The sequence below is a fragment of the Pristiophorus japonicus genome, chromosome 7 (genome assembly GCF_044704955.1).
Source record: "Pristiophorus japonicus isolate sPriJap1 chromosome 7, sPriJap1.hap1, whole genome shotgun sequence".
Lineage (NCBI taxonomy): Eukaryota > Metazoa > Chordata > Chondrichthyes > Pristiophoridae > Pristiophorus > Pristiophorus japonicus.
The window spans coordinates 195,868,401-195,895,979 of record NC_091983.1 but is presented as its reverse complement, the minus strand read 5'-3'; the positions used below and the strand labels follow the sequence as shown (position 1 = coordinate 195,895,979).

The 27,579-nt window shown below is 42.3% G+C and overlaps 1 protein-coding gene across 1 annotated transcript in view; it reads left to right on the top strand.

Annotated features, from left to right (window-relative positions):
* Positions 1 to 16,242, top strand: part of wasf1 (WASP family member 1) — a 91,604-nt gene extending 75,362 nt beyond the window's left edge. Inside the window, exons 5-9 of the mRNA XM_070884246.1 lie at positions 3,718 to 3,832; positions 4,294 to 4,463; positions 5,203 to 5,394; positions 8,763 to 9,391; positions 15,281 to 16,242. Coding sequence (XP_070740347.1) covers positions 3,718 to 3,832; positions 4,294 to 4,463; positions 5,203 to 5,394; positions 8,763 to 9,391; positions 15,281 to 15,438 — 1,264 coding nt within the window. The 3' untranslated portion in view covers positions 15,439 to 16,242. The remainder of the gene's footprint in view (positions 1 to 3,717; positions 3,833 to 4,293; positions 4,464 to 5,202; positions 5,395 to 8,762; positions 9,392 to 15,280) is intronic.
* Positions 16,243 to 27,579: the final 11,337 nt, after the last annotated feature.

Genomic DNA, 27,579 nt, shown 5'->3' with positions numbered 1-27,579 from the left:
GCGTTCCGACTTTCTGAAGTAATTACGGCACTGCTGTTCTTTCTGCCGCAGCATTCCTCTTGAGATTAAATGCAGGGTTCATCTCACACATGTCTTTCAAAGTTTTTTGACATATTACTGAAGTTTTGTGTAAAACTAGATAAGGGGTTAATGATGCAGTCTTTTTGCCTCTGAGATCTGGGTCAAGTCTAGCTCAGTGTTGGGATGAAGTCTCCTCTAGTGACTGGGAGAGTTCAATATGAATGAATTTTGGCAGTCTTGCTAATGGGTCACGCTTGCAGTACAAAGCTGTTCTTAACTGGGCTCCAAATTGGCAACCCTACTTTGAAAGACCTACTTGGATGTTTTGCGTGGGAAACTGAAACATTGCACTGGTATATTAGAGGGTGCTTTTTTGTGATTCAACTTAAGATGTATTGTTGGGGCAGAACAGAAGGAGCTTTATTCCGCATTTATTCCATACTATATCTGTTGTGGTAGTGCTTGAAGCTGACATTGTACCGTGTTAAATTCTCATCTCCAGAGCCAAAATCCCTCCTCTTGGGCAGCAAATTCAACATTTTAAAATTCTGGACATTTACATATTTTTTCTGAAGAACCATTTTTTTAATTACCAATCCGTTTGTTGCAAGACTGAGTTGTGAAATATATATGTTTATAAACTGCCAGTTTTCAGATAAAATAGAAATCATTTCACTCAAACTACAGCCATCCGATGAATCCTTGTTAACAGTAGTTCCAAAAGCAATCTGTTGACAGTCATGTGGAATGATCCTCCCACCTTTACTAAACACTTATTTGTATTTGACGTTCAAAAAAGGTACTCTTTGCTGATTGCTCTGCAGTATACTTTATTGATTGGTCCCTATTTGTTTACTAAACTTATATGGTAGGTACTTTTTCTTTTTGGATAATTTTTATCATTCTTTGAAAGTGGTGTTATCCTTTACCATTTGTTTCTAGCTCTAAATTGGAGTCTTGGCTATTATTTAATTTTAATTTCTTTTTGGGTTATCCATACCCTATATCATATGTTTCCAAGAGTCTTATAGACCCTTGGAGATCCCAAGGAGTTTTCAAGTTCATCTGATTTCTGCCATCGGGGACTGAGCATGCTGCCCACCATGCTCTGTATCCTTTTTTTTTCTGACTCCTTATTGGCTTACTAAAACATGGGCTTGAAAATGCTTGGGCTGCAGTCCTGGCAATTAACCTCTAGAGCTCACCCAGCTGGCATACGTGGTGTTGTGGGAGGTTAGCTCATTTGAGTAGGAATGTGGGAGTCTATGCTCTTATAGGTACATGTTTGTCACGTGCCTCCCCGCGATGCCACAAATTGTGGTCTTGCTGCACTGGTGGGGGAAAGTATTAGCCCCTTTTCCCTGCACACTTTCAGAAACTGTTATTTTCAAACCCCTTTTTAAGCCACTTCCCAGGCCTGGACCATCAAGGCCATGGAAGAGACCAGTATGCCTCCTCATTATGTGTACCGGCCTCCAAAAAAGTGCTGAGCTCCTCCTAGACTGAAGTCGCAGGGATTCCCAAAGAACGGATGCCCATCTCCCTCTAGGCCAAGTGGAAAACCCTAGTCCAGGGGAGATTTCTGCTGTCTTGACAAGTCCACTGGAACAGCAGAGCCATTTTGGAATCTATTTCTGTATAGCACAGAAGGCAATTCTGCTCCTCTTACTTGTGCCAGTTCCAAGATTGGTCCACTTATCAACCGTTTCCCTCCACCCCTTTAATTTTTCTGTTTCAATTATTTATCTATTTCCTTTTTAAAAGCTATATGGATTCTGCTTCCATTACTGTTTATGTCTTGATAATCCCATATCAAAGATTTTTCTCCTAACCCTTCCCTTGTTCTTTTGATCGTGATCTTAAATTTATGTCCTTCAGTTGCTGGCTCAGAATAAAAAATAGTTTCCTGCATTGTTTTTCAGTGCAGACAAGGTCCTTCAGAAGTTAAGACAGGGGTCCCTGGAAGCGTGTCGCTATTTGCAGAGGGTCCCACACACACAATTTTGAAAACCACTACACTATGCTGCAGGATATCTATTGAAATGAATTTGGTCTTCGAGGAGGGCTTTTATTTTGTTTAGATCACTTGACAGAATTTAAAGCCCCTGAAGTTTGTCAGTGATCTCCCCGCCCCCCCCCCTCCCCTTCCCTAAATAGATGATAAATCTATGAAGGTAGTGTATATAGATGGTAAACTTCACTTAAAGAATAACTACAGAAGGTTAGTAGTCTTTTGTGCAGATGTCAGAAATTGGTAAGACTGTACATTAAACAAATTCCAATGTGCTAAAATTCTGAAGTGTGTAGAATACATATTTGTGCTACTGAGGTGCAAGTGGTATCTATTTCAGCCACTAGATGGCAGAAACTGACTAAGTAAGCAAATGATTCCATAATTACATTTGTTTAGTTTGGTTCAGTGTTGAGCAGGTGGGCCCACCAGGAATCTTCACTTTCACTGATAGTTCTCTTCTACGTTAACTTTATTTTTCTGGGACCAGGTTGTTTTGGGAAGGGGTGTAATCCTTGCCTCACTAATTGTTTCAGTCTTCTGGTGCGATGACCAAAGAGTTTTTTTTCCAGTAGGCTTTTTAAAAAATACTTTATTTTCTCTCCCTCAATTTTCTTTGGTTTTCTTCCCTCCTTGCTGGATACAGTTCCACAGCTACTAAGAAACCTCTGCTTCCTCGGTCAAATGATCATCTAGACACACACAAACACACACACGCACAAACAGGGTGAAAATTGATGTTATTTGATCACCAAATGCATCACAACCAAGTCTGATCTACCCTTTCTTAAAGCCCAGTTGTTTGTGCTGACTATGCACAGATGTGGTGACAGAATAGATGATGTTGGGGCAAATCGTCCACAATTACTAATTCTGGTTCCTGCCCAGTGCTAAATGTATAATTTGCCAAAACAAATGTAACTGGTATTAGGAATACAGACACAGTAGTAGGCCATTCAGTCCCTCAAGCCTGTTCCACCATTTAATTAGTTAGATCCTGGCTGATCTGTACCACAACTCTATTTACCCACCTTTGGTCCAAAACCTTTGATACCTTTACCTAACGAAAGTCTATTGATCGATCTTGTAAATTTCAATAGATCCAGCATTCACAGCCTTTTGGGGGAGAGTGTGCCAAATTTCCACTACCTTTTGTGTGAAAAAGTATTTCTTAATTTCACTCTTAAATGGCCTAGCTCTAATTTTAAGGTTATATTGCCTTGTTCTGGATTCCCCAACAGAAGAAATAGTGTAGATACAGAGAAACCATCATCTCTATCATTTTAAACAGCCCCATACGATCACCTCTCCCCAATCTAAACTCTAGGAATATAAATCAAGTTTATGCAACCCATTTTCATAATTTACTCCTTTAAACCCTGGTAGCATTCTGGTGAATCTGTGCTATAACCCCTCAAAGAGAATGTATCTTGAGGTTTGGTGTCCAAAACTGTACTCTGTCCTCCATATGGGGTCTGATCAATACACTGTACAATTGAAGCATCATTTACTCATTTTTGTATTCCAATCCCCTTGAGATAAAGTGTATTTAAGAGCTATAAAATGATAAGTGTCTATTCGGAATAGCTATTTAATGTCTGGTTTGTACATATCGCTTGTAACATTTTATCTATGAAATCGAACAAATTATCCTAATGTTAACTGTAAATATTGTGTTGCTACAGAGATGATGGTAAAGATGGCTTAAAGTTCTACACAAATCCATCATATTTCTTTGATCTGTGGAAAGAGAAGATGCTTCAGGACACTGAAGATAAGAGGAAAGAACGGAAGCAAAAGGTTATTTCATTAAATTTATAAATTCTGAAAAAGAGTGCATTTGTTTAAATGTACTGAGAATGAGTGCAGGCATATATTGTATAATCATCTAAGTTTACATGAAATGTGACGCGAGTTCAAATCTTTAACCGAATTGGAGGACAAGTTGAGGAAGGTTACACTTGCCCACCTTGCAGTCGCCTAGTTCAGGACCTCATTGCATGACTCTCTTCCTTTAAAGTAGATTTCCGCAAAACCTAGGTTTTATTGAAATAGTATTCTGACTGCGCGTCACTCCCTTTTTCAATCTTTCTCGACCTTATATTAAAAATAGATATGTACTTTGCCTTTAAATAGATGGATCACTGACCTTTTTTGAATACAATAGCACCTGACTCCTTTCTATACTGTTGTAGAATTGTGGAAATAATGCCGCATCAATATAGATATTTCCCTTATGGTCACCAACTTTCATTTTATAGCAGAAACCAATAGATCGTCCTCGAGAACCAGACAAAATGCCTAGAGTGCCTCAGGACAGGCGAAAGGTATGGGAGAAACAGGCACCAGGTCTAGAGCTTGCAGTTGATGGAGATTTTCCACAGAAACACAGAGATAATATCAATGGACCACCAGTGTACCCTGAACCAAGGTTTGTTTCAATACTATTTTGGATATTTGGGATGCCATTCCTAAAGCTTGCACATTCTTATAGTCAAAATATAAGATGAAATGGATATGTCTAGAATATTGTACTGTAAGTCTTGGTACATTTATTTCAGGCAAAATAGTAAGTATGTTGGAGCATTGAAAGCTATTGCCAATGGTTTGCATATTCTTTCAATGTTATGATGCTGCTACTTCTGAATTAAAACTACGTTCTTTTGTGTATTATATGATGTGCACTACTGCATTGCTTTGAATGATTATGATCTGTAATGCACGGTCTGAAAGGATGGTCGAGGCAGATTCAGTAGTAACTTTTGAAAAGGAATTGGATATATACTTGAAACGCAAATATTTTCAGTGTTGTGGAGAAAGAGCAAGGGAGTGGGACTAATTGGATAGCTCTTTCAAAGAGCCGACACCGGCACGATGGAACGAAGTACTCCTTTTGTACTGTATGATTCTATGAATGTTTGGTTATTGCCTGTCATCTCCAGTAGAATGAGATGCTAAGTTTGTATTATCAAAAAAAGGCCTTTTTTTTGTATTTCAAGACACTGGTCAGAGACTGAAGCAGACTTGTATGTGGTCTCCTGTTAATTTTGGTCCATTGACTCTTCTAACTCATCCAATAATCATTCTGTGTATAATGAATTGCTAGTAGATGATGCATCATATGTAAAGAGAAAATGTAATACTCATAATAATTCTGCTCTCTTTTCAAGGATGGAAACGTGTGTTGATCACCCAGAAGACCATCTTGACCACCTTGTACAGTCCACAGTACCTTTTAGACATATTGGCGAACATCCCAGTGGAATGGGTGACAAACTGTTTGTTTCAAGACCACATGAGCCACCCCCACCTCCGCCAGTACAAACAGCAGTCGACATGAAGCCAGTGCTACCAGCTTTTAGGTAACTAAAATTCACTGCAGTCGTATTTATCATTTGAGCTTTGACTGATTTCAGAATTAAACCTGATTTATATTCCCACTGTGATGTCAACTGCAAATTAAGATCTGCTTTGTGTTATTTTAATCAGTAAGTAAAATTACAGTAATTTGTACAATTGTTCACAACATTCATAATTTGATAACTATCTTTAGAATTTTCCGACCTAGCTATAGATCTCAACCCCCTCCTTCATCTCTTTTCCTCCCCCCGCCCTCCCCTCTTTCCATTTTAGAGTGACGACACTTGTTTTTCTGATATTGGTACACCTTGTACTCGAGCCAACAGTCTTAAGTTTTACATTTTAAATTGCACATTTTAACCATGTTTGGAAGGGGTGGTAAGGCTAAATAATTAGAATTACTCTGGTATTGTATCAACTTTGCTGGATCAATTTTGTCCAATCTGAGAACACTAACTCATCACCTCAATTATTGAAAGTACAAAACAAGAACCGGCTCTTTTGACCATCAAGCCTGTTCTTTCCACATATGTATAATTTGCTCCATCGTGGGATATGCCCTACCTAACTGAAATTTCAAAATATCTAGCCTGATATCCCAGATTATATAACTTTTGGCTAGTTGCCTCCCTTGGTAAGAGTTCCAAAATCCCAGCAACTCGAGCCATACTTCAGTTTCATTGTCCTTACTAAAACAGAAGGCAAAGAGCATTCAACTATTTGAGCTCATCCCTCTAGTATTTCAATTCTTGAGTGAGGGAAACATCAGCATAGCCTCCTACATATTTGTATTCCATTCTTCTAGCTGTGCATCCCAACTTTCTTTTTGCCTTTTAATTTGTTCTCCACAAGGTCTTGGCATTGAAAAGAGCCCAAGTGTAACAGTAAACTTGTGACTTTCATAGTCTCCTTATGGTAATTCTGGTCCCTTTATTGTGTATATATATGTTGCTCACTTTTTCTTCCATTTATCGGTCCATTTCCATTGCAGATTTAATTCCTTTCGCAAAACCTCAACTTCATAGGCATATATGCACCATGTGATTCTATCATGACCGACTGTTTGAAAGAGCTATCCAATTAGTCCCACTCCCCTGCTCTTTCCCCGTAGGAGTGGGACTAATTGGCTAGCTCTTTCAAAAAGCCAGCAAAGGCATGATGGGCCAAATGGCCACCTCCTATGCTGTATGAATCTATAAGAACATAAGAATTAGGAACAGGAGTAGGCCATCTAGCCCCTCGAGCCTGCTCCGCCATTCAACAAAATCATGGCTGATCTGGCCATGGACTCAGCTCCACTTACCCGCCCGCTCCCCCTAACCCTTAATTCCCTTATTAGTTAAAAACCTATCTATCTGTGATTTGAATACATTCAATGAGCTAGCCTCAACTGCTTCCTTGGGCAGAGAATTCCACAGATTCACAACCCACTGGGAGAAGAAATTCCTTCTCAACTCAGTTTTAAATTGGCTCCCCCGTATTTTGAGGCTGTGCCCCCGAGTTCTAGTCTCCCCGACCAGTGAAAACAACCTCTCTGCCTCTATCTTGTCTATTCCCTTTCATTATTTTAAATGTTTCTCTAAGATCACCTCTCATCCTTCTGAACTCCAACGAGTAAAGACCCAGTCTACTCAATCTATCATCATAAGGTAACCCCCTCATCTCCGGAATCAGCCTAGTGAATCGTCTCTGTACCCCCTCCAAAGCTAGTATATCCTTCCTTAAGTAAGGTGACCAAAACTGCACGCAGTACTCCAGGTGCGGTCTCGCCAATACCCTATACAGTTGCAGCAGGACCTCCCTGCTTTTGTACTCCATCCCTCTCGCAATGAAGGCCAACATTCCATTCGCCTTCCTGATTACCTGCTGCATCTGCAAACTAACTTTTTGGGATTCATGCACAAGGATCCCCAGGTCCCTCTGTACCGCAACATGTTGTAATTTCTCCCCATTCAAATAATATTCCCTTTTACTGGGTTTTTTTCCAAGGTGGATGACCTCACATTTTCCGACATTGTATTCCATCTGCCAAACCTTAGCCCATTCGCTTAACCTATCCAAATCTCTTTGCAGCCTCTTTGTGTCCTCTACACAACCCGCTATCCCACTAATCCTTGTGCTATCTGCAAATTTTGTTACACTACACTCCGTCCCCTCTTCCAGGTCATCTATGTATATTGTAAACAGTTGTGGTCCCAGCACCAATCCCTGTGGCACACCACTAACCACCGATTTCCAACCCGAAAAGGACCCATTTATCCCAACTCTCTGCTTTCTGTTAGCCAGCCAATTCTCTATCCATGCTAATACATTTCCTCTGACTCCGCGTACCTTTATCTTCTGCAGTAACCTTTTGTGTGGCACCTTATCGAATGCCATTTGGAAATCTAAATACACCACATCCGTCGGTACACCTCTATCCACCATGCTCGTTATATCCTCAAAAAATTCCAGTAAATTAGTTAAACGTGATTTCCCCTTCATGAAACCATGTTGCGTCTGCTTGATTGCACTATTCCTATCTAGATGTCCTGCTATTTCTTCCTTAATGATAGCTTCAAGCATTTTCCCCACTACAGATGTTAAACTAACCGGCCTATAGTTACCTGCCTTTTGTCTGCCCCCTATTTTAAACAGAGGTGTTACATTAGCTACTTTCCAATCCGCTGGTACCTCCCCAGAGTCCAGAGAATTTTGGTAGATTATAACGAATGCATCTGCTATAATTTCCGCCATCTCTTTTAATACCCTGGGATGCATTTCATCTGGACCAGGGGACTTGTCTACCTTGAGTCCCATTAGCCTGTCCAGCACTACCTCCCTAGTGATAGTGATTATCTCAAGGTCCTCCCTTCCCACATTCTCGTGGCCAGCAATTTTTGGCATGGTTTTTGTGTCTTCCACTGTGAAGACCGAAGCAAAATAATTGTTTAAGGTCTCAGCCATTTCCACATTTCCCATTATTAAATCCCCCTTCTCATCTTCTAAGGGACCATTAAAGTTTTGCCGTTAAGGTTTTGCAGAAGGACTCAAATCTGTAATGCATCTGCTGTGTGTGCTGCTCGATAGTGTTGTCTACAATTTAACAAGCTTACCATTGATCATTTAACCTTTATATCATCCAGATCACTTATCTAGACACTATATTTAACAATATGGGTCCAAACACAAGCTCATATGTTGATACCAGGGATCAGCTTTGTGTCTCTTTACACAGGTTTTCTGGGCTTTTTCATAACAATAGATAGATATTCTTCTATTTGACAAATGAAGGCAATTTTAAGTTGAGCAAACTATCTTTTGCCTTTTATATATTTGGTTAAAGTGTCATTGATATTTGTGTTAAAGATGTATTGATTTTCCTTTTCAGTTCCAACTCTGATTTAATGGATCATCGACTTAGGTCTCCAGCAACAAGCAAGACGACTGTTTTTGTGAGCCCTGCTATTCCACCTCCCCCTCCCCCACTACCACCACCACCTCCTCCTCTTCCTGCTACTGTGCCAGGGGCTTCAGTCAAAGCTGCCATCAACTCGACTCCTCCACTAGCTCCTCCGCTGCCACAACCAATGGTATCTGTGCCACCAGCAACACCTCTTCAGATTGCCCCTGGAGTACTACATCCAGCTGCTCCTCCTGTAGCTCCCCCATTAATAAAGCCTTCCCTTCCAGTTTCTGTTACGGCACCTGGGGTTGATATGATGACTACCTTCCCAGCTCAGAAAAATGAAGGACAAGGGCTTCCTCCACCACCCCCACCCCCACCTCCACCACCTCCTCCATCTGGAACACGATCCTTTTCTCCGCTTCTTGGAGGACCTATCCCACCACCTCCTGGGCCCCCTCCACCACCATCCTTTGGCTCTAGACCTCCTGTTCCCTTGGTCCCACCATCATCTCCATCCCAAGCGCACCCAGGCTCTGATGCCAAACGACATCCATCTTCTCTGCCAGTGATAAGTGATGCTAGGAGTGTTCTGCTTGAAGCAATACGTAAGGGTAAGTAAATGCACTCTCAACTGAAATTAACATTTCTTATATTGAAAATGGATCTACTGTGTCAGTACATTTGGGAATGTATATAAATAACCAAGCCATTTTATATTGGACTTTCATACACATGGTAACCTACTAATGTTTTGGCAGCTCCTATTTCTCAATCTACATGCTGCCCCTCTGAGACATCTTCCGAAAATGCCTCATCAGGTTCCACATGTATGCTGACGGCACTCAGCTCTATCTCACCACTAGCTCTCTTGACCCCTCCACTGTCTGATTTGTCATATTGTTTGTCTGACATCTAGTATTGGATACGCAGAAATTTCCTCCAATTGAATGTTGGGACGACTGAAGCCATTGTCTTTGGTCCCTGCCACAAACTTCATTCCTGTCCACCATTTCCACCCCTCTCCCTGGGAACTGTCTGAAGCTGAGCCAGACCATTCACAACCTTGGTGTTGTGTTTGACCCCGAGGTGAGCTTCTGCTCGCATATCCACTCCATCACCTCCTGCTTAAACCCCGTAACTCCGTCCCGTCTCAGCTCATCTGCCGAAACGCTCATCCAAGCCTTTGTTACATCTAGACTTAACTATTCCAATGCTCTCCTGGCCAGCCTCCCATCTTCCACTCTACGTAAACTTGTACTCATCGGAAACTTTGCTGCCCGTATCCTAACTCGCATCAAGTCTCGTTCACTCGACACCCCTGTATTTGCTGACCTACACTGGCTCCTGAATCGATAGCGGCTCCGTTTTCAAATCCTCATCCTTGTTTTCAGATCTCTCCATGGCCTCTCCCCTCCCTATCTCTGTAAATTCCTCCAGCCCTACGAGCCTTCAAGATCTCTGCGCTCCTCGAATTCTGGCACCTTGTGCATCTCTGATTTTAATCGCTCCGCCATTGGTGGCCGTGCTTTCAGCTGCCTTGGCCCTAAACTCTGGAATTCCCTCCCTAAACCTCTCCATCTCTCTCGCTCCTCCTTTAAAATTCTGCTTAAAACCTACCTCACCTGTCCTGATATCTACTTCTGTGGCTCGGTGTAAAAACTATTTACTGATAACTCACTTGTTCAGCACCTTGGGATGTTTTACTAAGTTAAAGGAACTATATAAATGCAAGTTGTTGTTGGACACGCGAACACCACTGTTCTAGCCATGCTCCCAAACCTTGTTCTAATTCTAGATTGATTATCTCTCTCCTTTTTTCCACAAAAAATTCATCCAATCCTCCTTTAAATCATCCCACAGTTTCTGTACCATTCCTAATAATTTGTTCAACAATTCTATTATCCATTAGAAAATGTTGCCTAAATTTCTTTTGCCACACTTAACATTAAACTGTGTCCCCATAATCCTCAATGTGCCCAACAGAATGCTTCTGGATCTATTTTCTCCATGCATAGGAAATATTAAAGATATCCTAAAAGGCCCCCTCATCCCCCGTGTCAATCTTTCCTCATAACTCAGCCCCCTAAATTCAGGACTCAGACTTGTTGCCTTCGTCTGGACTTTCTACATCCTTCCTGTACAATAGAGACCAAGACTGAACACTTTTTCAAAAACTTGAATTAAAGCGCTCTATAAAATTGTTTGCTGTATAGGTTTGGTAATTCTAAACATTTATTTCTCTTGCTATTTGAAATGAAGGTTAGATAACAGAATAGTATATAATGCCAGTTTGCTCTCCAGACTGAGAATGGCATAGTGCAGACAGCAAGAGTTTATCTGTCAAGGTGTTACTCATGGTTTTATGTGGTTTTGGCCGTTGCTCGAAGACGGTGCTCAGCGTGTTGTTATTAGAAATACTTGCTCTCTCCCAGCTTCCTTCCTCTGTTTCAAAACCTTTCCTTTTCCTCCCTCTGAGAGCGCACTCTGTCCTTCCCTCCAGTGTCATTTTAGGTTATCACTTGATCACAACTATGTTATGACTTGATTTGCTGGACAATCATACTTCTACTCTGCTTTCCTCAACTATGCAATTCAAAAAATTATTACTCATTAATTCAGCTGGCTCGTTTGTGCATGTGGGCGGGGTGGGGTGCGATCCGGGTGTCCGAATTCAGTTGGGTGGGCTGTGCATGTGAAGGGAGCCAGCTGGCACATTGTGCTTTCATTGGTTCCCTAGCTCAGAGGCCCACTGGAGTTTGTCATGCTGTTTGTGGAAGAGATGGGAAATGTTGTTGCAGTCAAGTTGTATGGGTATATTTTTGTGTGTTTTTTGGGGTTTTTTTTCTTGCATTATCTGAAATTTTATTCAGGATAGAAACATAGAAAATAGGTGCAGGAGTAGGACATTCGGCCCTTCGAGCCTGCACCACCATTCAATAAGATCATGGCTGATCATTCACCCCAGTATCCCTTTCCTGCTTTATCTCTATAACCTTTGATCCCTTTAGCCGTAAGGGCCACATCTAACTCCCTCTTGAATATATCTAACGAAGTGGCCTCAACAACTTTCTGCAGTAGAGAATTCCACAGGTTAACAATTCTCCGTGAAGAAGTTTCTCCTCATCTCGGTCCTAAATGGCCTACCCTTTATCCTTAGATTGTGACACCTGGTTCTAGATTTCCCCAGTATCGGGAACATTCTTCCTGCATCTAACCTGTCCAATCCCGTCACAATTTTTTGCTTCTATGAGATCTCCTCTGCTTCCTGTCTGCCAACCAGTTCTCTATCCACGTCAGTGCATTACCCCCAATACTATGTGCTTTAATTTTGCACACTAATCTCTTGTGTGGGACCTTGTCAAAAGCCTTTTGAAATACCAAATACACCAGATCCACTGGTTCTCCCTTGTCTGCTCTACTAGTTACATCCTCAAAAAATTCTAGAAGATTTGTCGAGCATGAATTCCCTTTCATAAATCCATGCTGACTTGGACCAATCCTGTCACTGCTTTCCAAATGCGCTGCTATTTCATCATTAATAATTGATTCTAACATTTTCCCCACTAATGATGTCAGGCTAACCGGTCTATAATTCCCCGTTTTCTCTCTCCCTCCTTTTTTAAAAAGTGGTGTTACATTAGCTACCCTCCAGTCCATAGGAACTGATCCAGAGTCGATAAGACTGCTGGAAAATGACCACCAATGCATCCACTATTTCTAGGGCCACTTCCTTAAGTACTCTGGGATGCAGACTATCAGGCCCTGGGGATTTATCGGCCTTCAATCCCATCAATTTCCCTAACACAATTTCCTGACTAATAAGGATTTCCTTCAGTTTCCTGCTTCTCGCTAGACCCTCGGTTCCCTAATATTTCCGGAAGATTATTTGTGTCTTCCTTCGTGAAGACAGAACCAAAGTATTTGTTCAACTGGTCTGCCATTTCTTTGTTCCACATTATAAATTCACCTGATTCTGACTGCAAGGGAGCTACATTTGTCTTCACTAATCTTTTTCTCTTCACATATCTATAGAAGCTTTTGCAGTCAGTTTTTATGTTCCCAGCAAGCTTTCTCTCATACTCTCTTTTCCCCCTCCTAATTAAACCCTTTGTCCTCCTCTGCTGAATTCTAAATTTCTCCCAGTCCTCAGGTTTGCTGCTTTTTCTGGCCAATTTATATGCCTCTTCCTTGGATTTAACACTATCCCTAATTTCCCTTGTTAGCCACGGTTGAGCCACCTTCCCCGTTTTATTTTTACTCCAGACAGGGATGTGCAATTGTTGAAGTTCATCCATGTGATCTTTAAATGTTTGCCATTGCCTACCCACCGTCAACCCTTTAAGTATCATTCGCCAGTCTATTCTAGCCAATTGACCTCTCATACAATTGAAGTTACCTTTCCTTAAGTTCAGGACCCTAGTCTCTTAATTAACTGTGTCACTCTCCATCTTCGTAAAGAATCCTACCATATTATGGTCCCTCTTCCCCAAGGGGCCTTGCACAACAAGATTGCTAATTAGTCCTTTCTAATTACACATCACCCAGTCTAGGATGGCCAGCTCTCTAGTTGGTTCCTTGACCTGTTGGTCTAGAAAACCATCCCTAATACACGCCAGGAAATCCTCCTCCACCGTACTGCTACCAGTTTGGTTAGCTCAATCTATATGTAGATTAAAGTTGCCCATGATAACTGCTGTACCTTTATTGCACGCATCCCTAATTTCTTGTTTGATGCTGTCCCCAACCTCACTACTACTGCTTGGTGGTCTGTACACAACTCCCACTAGTGTTTTCTGCCCTTTGTTATTCCGCAGCTCTACCCAGATTCCACATCGTACAAGCTAATGTCCTTCCTTACTATTGTGTTAATTTCCTCTTAAACTAGCAATGCTACCCCACCTCCTTTACTTTTCTGTCTATCCTTTCTGAATGTTGAATACCCCTGGATGTTGAGTTCCCAGCCTTGGTCACCCTGGAGCCATGTCTCCGTGATCCCAATTATATCATATTCATTAATAGCTGCCTGCGCAGTTAATTCGTCCACCTTATTACGAATACTCCACACATTGAGGCACAGAGCCTTCAGGCTTGTCTTTTTAACGCACTTTGTCCGTTTAGAATTTTGCTGTAATGTGGCCCTTTTTGATTTTTGCCTTGGGTTTCTCTGCCCTCCACTTCTACTTTTCTTCTGCCCCCATTTTACTTCCCTCTGTCTTCCTGCATAGGATCCCATCCCCCTGACCTATTAGTTTAACCCCTTCCCAACAGCACTAGCAAACACTCCCCCTAGGACATTGGTTCCAGTCCTGTCCAGGTACAGACCGTCCGGTTTGTACTGGTCCCACCTCCCCCAGAACCAGTTCCAATGTCCCAGGAATTTGAATCCGTCCCTTCTGCACCACTCTTCAAGCCACATATTCATCTTAGCTATCCTGCTATTTCTACCCTGACTAGCACGTGGCACTGGCAGCAATCCTGAGATTACTACCTTTTTTGAAGTCCTACTTTTTAATTTAACTCCTACCTCCCTAAATTCAGCTTCTAGGACCTCATCCCGTTTTTACCTATATCGTTGGTATCTATATGCACCACGACAGTTCACCCTCCCCCTCCAGAGTGCCCTGTAGCCACTCCGAGACATCCTTGACCCTTGCAACAGGGTGGCAACATACAATCCTGGAGTCTCTCAGAAATGCCTATCTATTCTCCTTACAATAGAATCCCCTACCACTATAGCTCTCCCATTCTTTTTTGCCCTCCTGTGCAGCAGAGCGAGCCACGATGCCATGAACTTGGCTGCTACTGCTTTCCCCTGATGACCCATCTCCCCCAACAATATCCAAAATGGTATATCTGTTTTGGAGGGGGATGACTGCAGGGGACTCCTGCACTGCCTTCCTATTCCTGTTCTGCTTGATGGTCACCCATTCCCTATCTGCCTTTGTAACAATTTACCTGCGATGTGACCAACTCACTAAATGTGCTATTCACGACATCCTCAGAATTGCTCCAGAGTGAATCCATGCGCAGCTCCAGTGCCATCATGTGGTCTGACAGGAGCTGCAGCTGGATACACTTCCTGCATACATAGTCGTCAGGACACTGTCCCTGATTTCCCACATAGCACAGGAGGAGCATGACACGGGGTGGGTGAAAAATGGTCATGGTGGTTGTATCTTGACAATACGGGCTTATTGGCTCAACTTACGCAATGTAAACAATAGACTTAATGCAGATGGCAAACACAAACTTTTATTGTAACAATATGCAGTGAAAATTGATCTCTGGAATTCTAGTACTGTAAATTCTCTTAGGTGGGCTTACATTGCCCTATTTTGCAGTGCAGAGGAGATCATTATCGAAGAACAAGGCTTTCTCTTCTATTTTTCAGAATGCACAGCATATTCATCTAATAAAACCTTACTTCCTTACTTTCTTAAAATGAAATATCTTGCTTAATTAAGTGTTTGAATAATCTACTGTATCTTATTCCTTGATAGGCATTCAACTTCGCAAGGTAGAAGAGCAGCGTGAACAGGAAGCAAAACATGAACAAGTTGGAAATGATGTGGCAACCATTCTGTCCCGGCGTATTGCAGTGGAGTACAGTGACTCTGAAGATGATTCTGAATTTGATGAGGTGGACTGGCTGGAATAATGCAACTAACTAACTTGTACAGTGTGGAGTTTGGTATTGACATTCATTGTGGCATTCAATCCATAGGAATGTATCCACATTTCATAGTTGGGGGATGTTTTTGTATTGGTAACACTACGACTTTAACTGAGACACTTGATAGCAGTTTCCTGGGAGGGAGGATCACTCGAGTAATTCATTTCACCTTGCATAATTTTTTTTAAAATTCAGACTAGGTGTTTTCGTGTTGGTTACAGTTCTGTGGCGAGATTTGTTTTGTATGTTTATAGAACAAAAACAAACCACTAAGTATTAAAAATGGGACACTGTACAATCCTACAGAAACTATTTTGAGAATCTTGTGCTTTGTCTGAGTGCACTGGACTTTGAGAGAAGATATTTGTACCCAAAGTTGAAGGGCAGCTCTGATTTATACTATAAAACACATTAGAAATGCTATTTGTAAGCTAGGTCTTGCACTATAGTTGTTTCAGATGTGAAGAGACAACATACCCTTGTAGAAAACATTGCCTAAGTTAGTACTGTGTAAACAAACCATATGCACTAATATTCCATCATGAGTAAATGGACTGCCTGTAATAAATAGAAGTCATTGATACATTGTGGTGACTTGCCTTACTCCAATATTAATTTAAATGCGACTCCTTTTTTGGTTGAATGTACTATTTTTGCCTGCACATTAAGTGTTCATCTGTGAAAACTACTGATTAGAAGACACTGCATTACCTATTTAACTGCAAGTGATACAAAAATAACAGTTTTCTTGGCATTTACTGTATTTAATAAATCAAAATTTGTTTGAAATCTGTTTTTTAATTGACTAAATTCCTCTTTAAAATCCGGAGACCATTCTGGTGCCTTTTATGTCATGTACATGTGGTTCTTGTTTTGTTACCACCATGTAATAATTCAAAGTTCACTTCAAGTATACCAAATTGTTTTATTTCAGAAGTGTATTTTGCGACTGCTCATTAAATGGGCCCAACAAAGTAATAGGAGGCTCTATCCTAACTTTGTTAAATTTAAAATTGATCTAGCTGCCTGTCTTGATGTCAGTCAGTCTGGACGTAACATTAAAAAAGCAAGTCTTTCATCCAAGTTGCTGCAGAAAGGTGTATTATATTTGTAGACATGTAAGTTTGCAGATTACCTGCCCCTCCTCTGCAAGACACAGTAAAGGAACCTTTTAATTAAAAATACATTTCTGGGAGATGGCATTGTACAGCACTGCATTAGTACATCATGGCAGAGACAGGGGAAGCTGGAGCATGTGCTTGAATACCAACACTGTTAGATTTTCAATCTCAGTAGCATTAATCTGGGGGTCACTGAGCAGAGGCCAGGCCTGTCGAATGTCATTGCTGGGCTGCTGTCACAAGCATTGGCAGAGGTTTGGAAGCAAATCAGCTGCAAGATGCAATTGGGGAAATTATATTTGCATGTTTGAGGTGTTTTTGTCTAGCTATGGCACAATAGCTCCTGTGTTCTATTGCGTTACCCTATAGTATAGCTTATTAATCTGTTTTTTCTATCTGTAGATAGTCTTAACTTCTTTGTAAAAAGATTTGAATAGGTACGCTATCTTATTTCATTATTACATCCAGTCATTATTGGATTTTCCAAATGTACCTGCCACTTCCCATAGTGTCACTACTTTTTAATTAAAAAAAAAAGTTTCTGTAAATTATAAATATCTGCTTTAAAGAAATTAGCTGGGGCAGCCTGAAGGCCACAACACCAGGGGATTCAACTTGACCTCATCTCTACCTAGCTGAACAGCTGAATCCCAGTTTTCATTGACTTTTATGTTCTAGATTGTCCTGTAGTGATGTTGTTGGGGCATATGAGGGAGAGAAAGAGGCTGCATCTTCATTAGCATGGCTCAAGCTTGTTATTTGACAGAGTGTCTCATCTCAGGAAGGTATTGTGAGGAGGGAACAAATTATAAAAGCATATGACCTAAACAAGTAAATATTGTGAACAAGAGATGTATTCATCATGAGGTTCTGTGCATAAATGTGCATCTTTCAGCTATTACTGTCATGTATTCCTTTTTTCCTGCTTTGCAGTTTGTCAGCATCAAGGGCATCTGCTGTGAAACTGCAAATCACAGTAGAAAAATTTCAGTATGAGGTAACATGATTTGCTTTTCAAGGTGGATTTTTGTCTTTCCCCTGTCCCACCCCTACTTTTTCCTTAATTATTTCTGCCTTTTTTAATTCGGGTTCCACATAAAATTGGCAAGACAGCATTCTACCAATTGCGCGCCTCTTGCTTTGGGCGTGCACTGCCTCTGAAAATGGGTCCATACTCATTTTTAACTAACTATTTCCACCTGTGGATGAGTCTGGAACAAAAGGCACACTCTCCTCCGAGTCAGAAGGTTCTGGATTCAAGTCCCACTCCAGGGACTTGAGCACATAAATCTAGGCTGATACTCCGTGCAGTGCTGAGAGAGTGCTGCACTGTCAGAGGTGCAATCTTTCAGATGAGACGTTAAACCGAGGCCCCGTCTGCTCTCTCAGGTGCACGTAAAAGACCCCATGGCACTATTTGGAAGAAGAGCAGGGGAGTTATCTCTGGTGTCCTGGCCAATATTTATCCCTCAAGCAACATAACAAAAGCATGTTCTGGTCATTCTCACATTGCTGTTTGTGGAAGCTTACTGTGTGCAAATTGGCTGTCATGTTAGAAATATAGACAATAGGTGCACGAGTAGGCCATTCGGCCCTTCGAGCCTGCACCACCATTCAATAAGATCATGGCTGATCATTCACCTCAGTACCTCTTCCCTGCTTTCTCTCCATACCCCTTGATCCCTTTAGCCGTTAGGGCCTCTTGAATATATCTAACGAACTGGCATCAACAACTCTCCGGGGTAGAGAATTCCACACGTTAACAACTCTGAGTGAAGACGTTTCTCCTCATCTCAGTCCTAAATGGCTTACCCCTTATCCTTAGACTGTGACCCCTGGCTCTGGACTCCCCCAACATCGGGAACATTCTTCCTGCATCTAACCTGTCCAGTCCATCAGAATTTTATATGTTTCTATGAGATCTCCTCCTCATTCTTCTAAACTCTAGTGAATACAGGCCCAGTTGATCCAGTCTCTCCTCATATGTCAATCCTGCCATCCTGGGAATAAGTCTTGTGAACCTTCACTGCACTCCCTCATCAGCAATAATGTCCTTCCTCCGATTAGGAGACCAAAACTGAACACAATATTCCAGGTGAGGCCTCACCAAGGCCCTGTACAACTGCAGTAAGACCTCCCTGCTTCTATACTCAAGTCCCCGAGCTATGAAGGCCAACATGCCATTTGTCTTCATCAGCGCCTGCTGTACCTGTATGCCAATCTTCAGGTCTCGTTGCACCTCCCCTTTTCCTAATCTGCCGCCATTCAGATAATAATCTGCCTTCATGTTTTTGCCACCAAAGTAGATAACCTCACATTTATCCACATTATACTGCATCTTCATGCATTTGCCCACTCATCTAACCTGTCCAAGTCACCCTGCAGCCTCTTGGCATTCTCCTCACAGCTCACACCGCCACCCAGTTTAGTGTCATCTGCAAACTTGGAGATATTACTCTCAATTCCGTCATCCAAATCATTGATGTATATTGTAAATAGCTGGGGTCCCCGCACTGAGCCCTGCGGCACTCCACTAGTCACTGCCTGCCATTCTGAACAGCACCTCTTTATCCCGACTCTCTGCTTCCTGTCTGCCAACCAGCTCTCTATCCACGTCAATACATTACCCCCAATACCATGTGCTTTAATTTTGCACACCAATCTCTTGTGTGGGAACTTGTCAAAAGTCTTTTGAAAGTCCAAATACACCACATCCACTGGTTCTTCCTTGTCCACTCTACTAGTTACATTCTCAAAAAAAATTCGAGGAGACTTGTTAAACATGATTTCCCTTTCATAAATCCATGCTGACTTGGACCGATCCTGCCACTGCTTTCCAAATGCGCTGCTATTTCATCTTTAATAATTGATTCTAACATTTTCCCCACTACGATGTCAGGCTAACTGGTGTATAATTCCCTGTTTTTTCTCCTTTTTAAAAAGTGGTGTTACATAAGCTAACCTCCAGTCCATAGGAACTGATCCAAAGTCGACAGATTGTTGGAAAATGATCACCAGTGCACCCACTATTTCTAAGGCCACTTCCTTAAGTACTTTGGGATGCAGACTATCAGGCCCTGGGGATTTATCAGCCTTCAATTCAATCAATTTCCCTAACGCAATTTCCTGACTAATAAGGATTTCCTTCTGTTCCTCCTTCTCGCTAGATCCTCTGTCCCCTAGTATTTCCGGAAGGCTATTTTTTTCTTCCTTTGTGAAGACAGAACCAAAGTATTTGTTCAATTGGTCTGCCATTTCTTTGTTCCACATTATAAATTCACCGGATTCTGACTGCAAGGGACCTACATTTGTCTTCACTACTCTTTTTCTCTTCACATATCTATGGAAGCTTTTGCAGTCAGTTTTTATGTTCCCACTAAGCTTCCTCTCATACTCTATTTTCCCCCTCCTAGTTAAACCCTTTGTCCTCTGCTGTATTCTAAAGTTCTCCCAGTCCTCAGGTTTGCTGCTTTTTCTGGCCAATTTATATGCCTCTTCCTTGTAATTAACACTTTCCCTAATTTCCCTTGTTAGCCACGGTTGAGCCACCTTCCCCGTTTTATTTTTAATCCAGACAGGGATGTACAATTGTTGAAGTTCATCCATGTGATCTTTAAATGTTTGTCATTGCCTATCCAATGTCAACCCTTTAAGTATCATTTGCCAGTCTATTCTAGCCAATTCGCCCCTCATACCATCAAAGTTACCTTTCCTTAAGTTCAGGACCCTAGTCTCTGAATTAACTGTGTCACTCTCCATCTTAAAGAATTCTACCATATTATGGTCACTCTTTCCCGAAGGGGCCTTGCACAACAAGATTGTGAATTAGTCCTTTCTCATTACACATCACTCAGTCTAGGATGGCCAGCCCTCTAGTTGGTTCCTCGACATATTGGTCTAGAAAACCATCCCCAATACACTCCAGGAAATCCTCCTCCACTGTACTGCTACCAATTTGGTTAGCTCAATCTATATGTAGATTAAAGTTGCCCATGATAACTGCTGTACATTTATTGCACACATTCCTAAATTTTTGTTTGATGCTCTCCCCAACCCCTCTACTACTGTTTGGTGGTCTGTACACAACTCCCAATCGTGTTTTCTGCCCTTTGGTATTCTGCAGCTCTACCAATGCAAATTCCACATCATCCAAGCTAATGTCCTTCCTTACTATTGCGTTATATTTCCGCTTTAACCAGCGCTACCCCACCTCCTTTTCCTTTCTGCCTATCCTTCCTGAATGTTGAATACCCCTGGATGTTGAGTTCCCAACCTTGGTCACCCTGGAGCCATGTCTCCGTAATCCCAATTATATAATTTTCGTTAATAGATGCCTGCGCAGTTTAATTCGTCCACCTTATTAAGAATTCTCCTCGCATTGAGGCACAGAGCCTTCAGGCTTGTCTTTTTAACACCCTTTGTCCCTTTAGACTTTTGCTGTAATGTGGCCCTTTTTGATTTTTGCCTTGGGTTTCTCTGCCCTTCACCTTTACTTTTCTTCTTCCTATCTTTTGCTTCTGCCCTCATTCTACTTCCCTCTGTCTCCCTGCATAGGTTCCCATCCCCCTGCCATATTAGTTTAACCCCTCCCCAACAGAACTAGCAAACACTTCCCCCTCGGACATTGGTTCCGTTCCTGCTCAGGTGCAGACCGACCGTCCGGCTGATACTGGTCCTACCTCCCCCAGAACCGGTTCCAATGTCCCAGGAATTTGATTCCCTCCCTCCTGCACCACTCCTCAAGCCATGTATTAATCTTGGTTATCCTGCAATTCCTACTCTGACTAGCACGTGGCACTGGTAGCAATCCTGAGATTACTACCTTTGAGGTCCTGCTTTTTAATTTAACTTCTAGCTCCCTAAATTCACCTTGTAGGACCTCATACCATTTTTTACCTATCTGCACCACGACAACGGGCTGTTCACCCTCCCCCTCCAAAATATCCTGCAGCTGCTCCGAGACATCCTTGACCCTTGCACCAGGGAGGCAACATACCATCCTGGAGTCTCGATTGCGGCCGCAGAAACGCCTATCTCTTCCCCTTACAATCGAATCCCTTACAACTATAGCTCTCCCACTCTTTTTTTTCCTGCCTCCACGTGCAGCAGAGCCACCCATGGTATCATGAACTTGGCTGCTGCTGCCCTCCCCTGATGAGTCATCCCTCCCCCACCCACCCCCCAACGGCACCCAAGGCGCTGTATCTGTTTTGGAGGGGGATGACCGCAGGGGACCCCTTCCTTCCACTGCTCTGTCTGATGGTCACCCATTCCTTATCTGCCTGAGTAACCTTTACCTGCAGTGTGACCAACTCACTAAACATGCTATTCACGACATCCTCAGCATCGCGGATGCTCCAGAGTGAATCCATGCGTAGCTCCAGTGCCGCAATGCGGTCTGTCTGGAGCTGCAGCAGGATGCACTTCCTGCACAAGTAGTCGTCTGGGACACTGGAAGCATCCCTGGCTTCCCACATAGCACAGGAGGAGCATGACACGGGTCTGGGCTCTCCTGCCATGACTTAACCCTTAGATTAATTTAATTTGTCAACAATGTCAAAGGTTACCTACTGATAAGGAAAGAAAAAAAGATTAAATACCAATCCACCAGCCAATCACTTACCCACTTGGCTGTGATGTCACCCTTCAATTTCTTTGTACTTTTTTGTTTCAACCTTCGGCCCCTGCACCTGCACCAGCTAACCTCTGACGTTCTGCCGCTGCTCCCAGTCGCTACCGCCGCCCTGTGTACTCCCGCGCCGCTCCTCTCGCAATGCTAGCCTCTGACGTTTTGCTCACCTTACAACAGTGACTACAGTCCAAAAGTACTTCATTGGCTATAAAGTGCTTTGAGATGTCTGGCGGTCATGAAAGGCGCTATATAAATGCAAGTCTTCTCTCTTTCTTTCACTATTTCACTCTATCAGATAAAGATTTTAGAATGACTTTCTTTACACAGTGGTGATTATGCAATTCGCTGGAATGGTTGAAGCAGATAGCACTTGAAATATTTAAGGGGAGGCTTGATTGATACAGGAGGGAGAAGAGATTCGAGGGATATGGGGGCAGGGTGATGAGGGGTAATTCGAGTGGGAGAAGGCTTATGTGAGGTATAAGAACATAATAAATAGGAGCAGGAATAGGCCATACGGCCCCTCGAGCCTGCTCTGCTGAGGATAGTATGCAGGTACAGCAAGTGATCAGGAAGGCCAATGGTATCTTGGCCTTTATTGCAAAGGGGATGGAGTATAAAAACAGGGAAGTCTTGCTATAGTTATACAAGGTTTTGGTGAGGCCACACCTGGAATACTGTGTGCAGTTTTGGTTTCCACATTTACGAAAGGATATACTTCCTTTGGAGCCAGTTCAGAGAAGGTTTACTAGGTTGATTCCGGGGATGAGGGGGTTGACTTATGAGGAAAGGTTGAGTAGGTTGGGCCTCTACTCATTGGAATTCAGAAGAATGAGAGGTGATCTTATTGAAACGTATAAGATTATGAGGGGGCTTGACCAGGTGGATGCAGAGAGGATTTTTCCACTGATGGGGGAGACTAGAACTATAGGGCATGATCTTAGAATAAGGGGCTGCCCATTTAAAACAGAATTGAGGAGAAATTTCTTCTCAGGGTTGTAAATCTGTGGAATTTGCTGCCTCAGAGAGCTGTGGAAGCTGGGACATTGAATAAATTTAAGACAGAAATACATAGTTTCTTAAACGATAAGGGGTTATGGGGAGTGGGTGGGGAAGTGGAGCTGAGTCCATGATCAGATTAGCCATGATCTTATTGAATGGCGGAGCAGGCTCGAGGGGCCCTATGGCCTACTCCTGTTCCTATTTCTTGTGTTATGTTATGTTAATACGATCATGGCTGGACTACAACAATTGTACATCCCTGTCTGGCGTAAAAATAAAAAGGGGGAGGTGGCTCAACCATGGTTAACAAGGGAAATTAGGGATAGTGTTAAATCCAAGGAAGAGGCATATAAATTGGCCAGAAAAAGCAGCAAACCTGAGGATTGAGAAATTTAGAACCCAGCAGAGGAGGACTAAGGGTTTAATGAGGAGGGGGAAAATAGAGTACGAGAGTAAGCTTGCAGGGAACATAAAAACTGACTGCAAAAGCTTCTATAGATATGTGAAGAGAAAAAGATGAGTGAAGACAAATGTAGATCCCTTGCAGTCAGAATCAGGTGACTATATAATGGGAACAAAGAAATGGCAGCCCAGTTGAACAAATACTTTGGTTCTGTCTTCACAAAGGAAGACAGAACCAAAGTATTTGTTCAATTGGTCTGCCATTTCTTGTTCCCCATTATAAATTCACCTGAATCTGACTGCAAGGGACCGACGTATGTCTTCACTAATCTTTTTCTTTTCACATATCCTATAGATGCTCTTGCAGTCAGTTTTTATGTTCCCGGCAAGCTTCTTCTCGTACTCTAATTTCCACCTCTTAATTAAACTCTTGTCCTCCTCTGCTGAATTCTAAATTTCTCCCAGTTCTCAGGTTTGCTGCTTTTTCTGGCCAATTTATATGCCTCTTCCTTGGATTTAACACGATCCTTAATTTCCCTTGTTCGCCATCTTCCCTGTTTATTTTTACTCCAGACAGGGATGTACAATTGCTGGAAGTTCATCCATGTGATCTTGAAAAGTTTGCCATTGCTATCCACCAGTCACACCTTTAAGAATCTATTCTAGCCAAATCATGCCTCAAACCATCGAAGTTACCTTTCATAAGTTCAGGACCCTAGTTTTAGAATTAACTATGCCACTCTCCATCCTAATAAAGAACTTCTTCATGTTATGGTCACTCTTCCCAAAGGGGACATGGTATTGGGAGTAAAGTATTGACATGGATAGAGAACTGGTTGGTAGACAGGAAGCAAAGAGTGGGAATAAATGGGTTCTTTCAGAATGGCAGGCAGTGACTAGTGGGGTACCACCAAGATTCAGTGCTGGGACCCCAGCTATTTACAATATATATTAATGATTTAGACAAAGGAATTGAATGTAATATCTCCAAGTTTGCAGATGACACTAAGCTGGGCGGCAGTGTGAGCTGTGAGGGGGATGCTAAGAGGCTGCAGGGTGACTTGGACAGGTTAGGTGAGTGGGCAAATGCATAGCAGATGCAGTATAATGTAGATAAATGTGAGGTTATCCACTTTGGTGGCAAAAACAGGAAGGCAAAATATTATCTGAATGTTGACAGATTAGGAAAAAGGGAGGTGCAATGTGACCTGGGCGTCATGGTACATCAGTCAATTAAAGTTGGCATGCAGGTGCAGCAGGCGGTGAAGAAGGCAAATGACATGTTGGCCTTCATAACGAGAGGATTTGAGTATAGGAGCAGGGAGGTCTTGCTGCAGTTGTACAGGGCCTTGGTGAGGCCACACCTTGAATATTGTGTACAGTTTTAGTCTCTTAATCTGAGGAAGGACATTCTTGCTATTGAGGGAGTGCAGCGAAGATTCACCAGACTGACTCCCGGGATGGCAGGACTGACATGAAGAAAGATTGGATCGGCTAGGCTTACATTCACTGGAATTTAGAAGAATGAGAGGGGATCTCATGGAAACATATAACATTCTGACGGGATTGGACAGCTTCGATGCAGGAAGAATGTTCCCGAAGTTGGGGAAGTCCAGAACCAGGGGTCACAATCTTAAGTATAAGCGGTAAGCCATTTAGGACTGAGATGAGGAGAAACTTCTTCACTCAGAATTGTGAACCTGTGGAATTCTCTACCACAGAAAGTTGTTGAGGCCAGTTCGTTAGATATATTCAAAAGGGAGTTAGATGTGAACCTTACGGATAAAGGGATCAAGGGGTATGGAGAAAAAGCAGGGATGGGGGGGTCCTGAAATTGCATGATCAACCATGATCATATTGAATGGTGGTGCAGGCTCGAAGGGCCAAATGGCCTACTACTCCTATTTTCTATGTCTATGCTTTCTATATCTATCTCTGTCTTAAATCTACTCAATGACTCAGATTCCACAGCTCTCTGAGGCAGCAAATTCCACAGATTTACAACTCTCTGAAAGAAGAAATTCGTCCTCATCTCAGTTTTAAATGTGAGGCCTCTTATTCTAAGATTATGCCCACTAGTTCTAGTCTCCCCTATTAGTGGAAACATCCTCTCTGCATCCACCTTGTCAAGCCTCCTCATTATCTTATACGTTTCGATAAGATCACCTCTCATTCTTCTGAATTCCAATAAGTACAGGCTCAACCTTTCCTCATAAGTCAACCCACTCCTCTCCAGAATCAACCTAGTGAACCTTCTCTGAACTGCCTCAAAAGCAAGTATATCCTTTCTTAAATATGGAAACCAAAACTGTATGCAGTATTCCAGGTGTAGACTCACCAATACCATGTCTAACTGTAGCAAGACTTCCCTGCTTTTATACTCCATCCCTTTTGCAATAAAGGCCAAGATTCCATTGGCCTCCTGATCACTTAATGTTCCTGCATGCTAACTTTTTTGTGTTTCATGCACCAGGATCCCCAGGCCCTACTGTACTGCAGCACTTTGCAATTTTTCTCCATTTAAATAATAACTTGCTGCCTGTTGCAGTAGAAAGAAGGCTTCTCTCCTTACAGGTGGACTTCCTGATATAAGGAATCGACACCCCCGCCCGTATAACGACCACGGAATCCATCAAACGAAAGCTTCGGTACAACTATAGTTTATTTTGTGCAAATGCAAGCAAAGTCCAAACATGGAACCTTCAAAGTACAAGAGGTTTCAATTACAATTATACAGGATTTTGAGGGATGCTATCCTCCACAAAATCATCGATTGGTCTGCTGCTATCAGCAAAGTTACATTGATTTGTTGGCTCTTATCAGACTATCTCCGAGTTGTTCATTCCAACCTGTACATCCCATCACATGTCAATCATGCTGTTCAGTGATGTGAACTTTGCCATAGTCCCTATGACGTGTGAAGTAACCCTTGCTCCAAAAATACTGGCTTCCTTATCTCTTCCCGAGAGTCCCAAACTAATCTAATAGTTTTTCATGAGAGTCACATATTGTTTACAGTCTATGTACCAGACTGTTGCCCTTGGTGGATTTGCTTATGTAAATCTATACTAAAGTTCACACCACGGATGGTTCATTACCTATCAGGCTTCGCTATTCCCTTCTTACTAGCCCAATGTAAGCGAGTGCATGAGCGTGCTTTACATACATAAGCGGGTTATATATAACCGGTCAATATTACAATCCATACCCTAAGACAGAGGAACTTCCGATTCCTCAGAACCTAATTCCCTTTAACCTTACTTGAGTGTACTTTTTTTTCCCCCTTACACTGCCAAAGTGCATAACCTCACATTTTCCAACATTATACTCCATCTGCCAAATTTTTGCCCACTCACTTAGCCTGTCTATATCCTTTTGCAGGTTTTTTGTGTCCTCACACATTGCTTTTCCTCCCATCTTTGTATCGTCAGCAAACCTGGCTATGTTACACTCGGTCCCTTCATCCAGGTCGTTAATATAGATTGTAAATAGTTGGGGTCCCAGCACTGATCCCTGCGGCATCCCACTAGTTACTGATTTCCAACCCGAGAATGAACCATTTATCCCGACTCTCTGTTCTCTGTTTGTCAGCCAAACCTCCATCCATGCTAATTAATATATTACCCCAACCCCGTGAACTTTTATCTTGTGCAGTAACCTTTTATGTGGCACCTTGTCAAATGCCTTTTGGAAGTCCAAATACACCACATCCACTGGTTCCCCTTTATCCACCCTATTCGTAACATCCTCAAAGAATTCCAGCAAATTTGTCAAACATGACTTCCCTTTCATAAATCCATGCTGACTCTGCCTGACTGAATTATGTTTTATCAAATGTCCTGCTACTGCTTCTTTAATAATGGACTCCAACATTTTCCCAACCACAGATGTTAGGCTAACTGGTCAATAGTTTCCTGCTTTTTGTCTGCCTCCTTTTTTAAATCGGGGCGTTATATTTGCAGTTTTCCA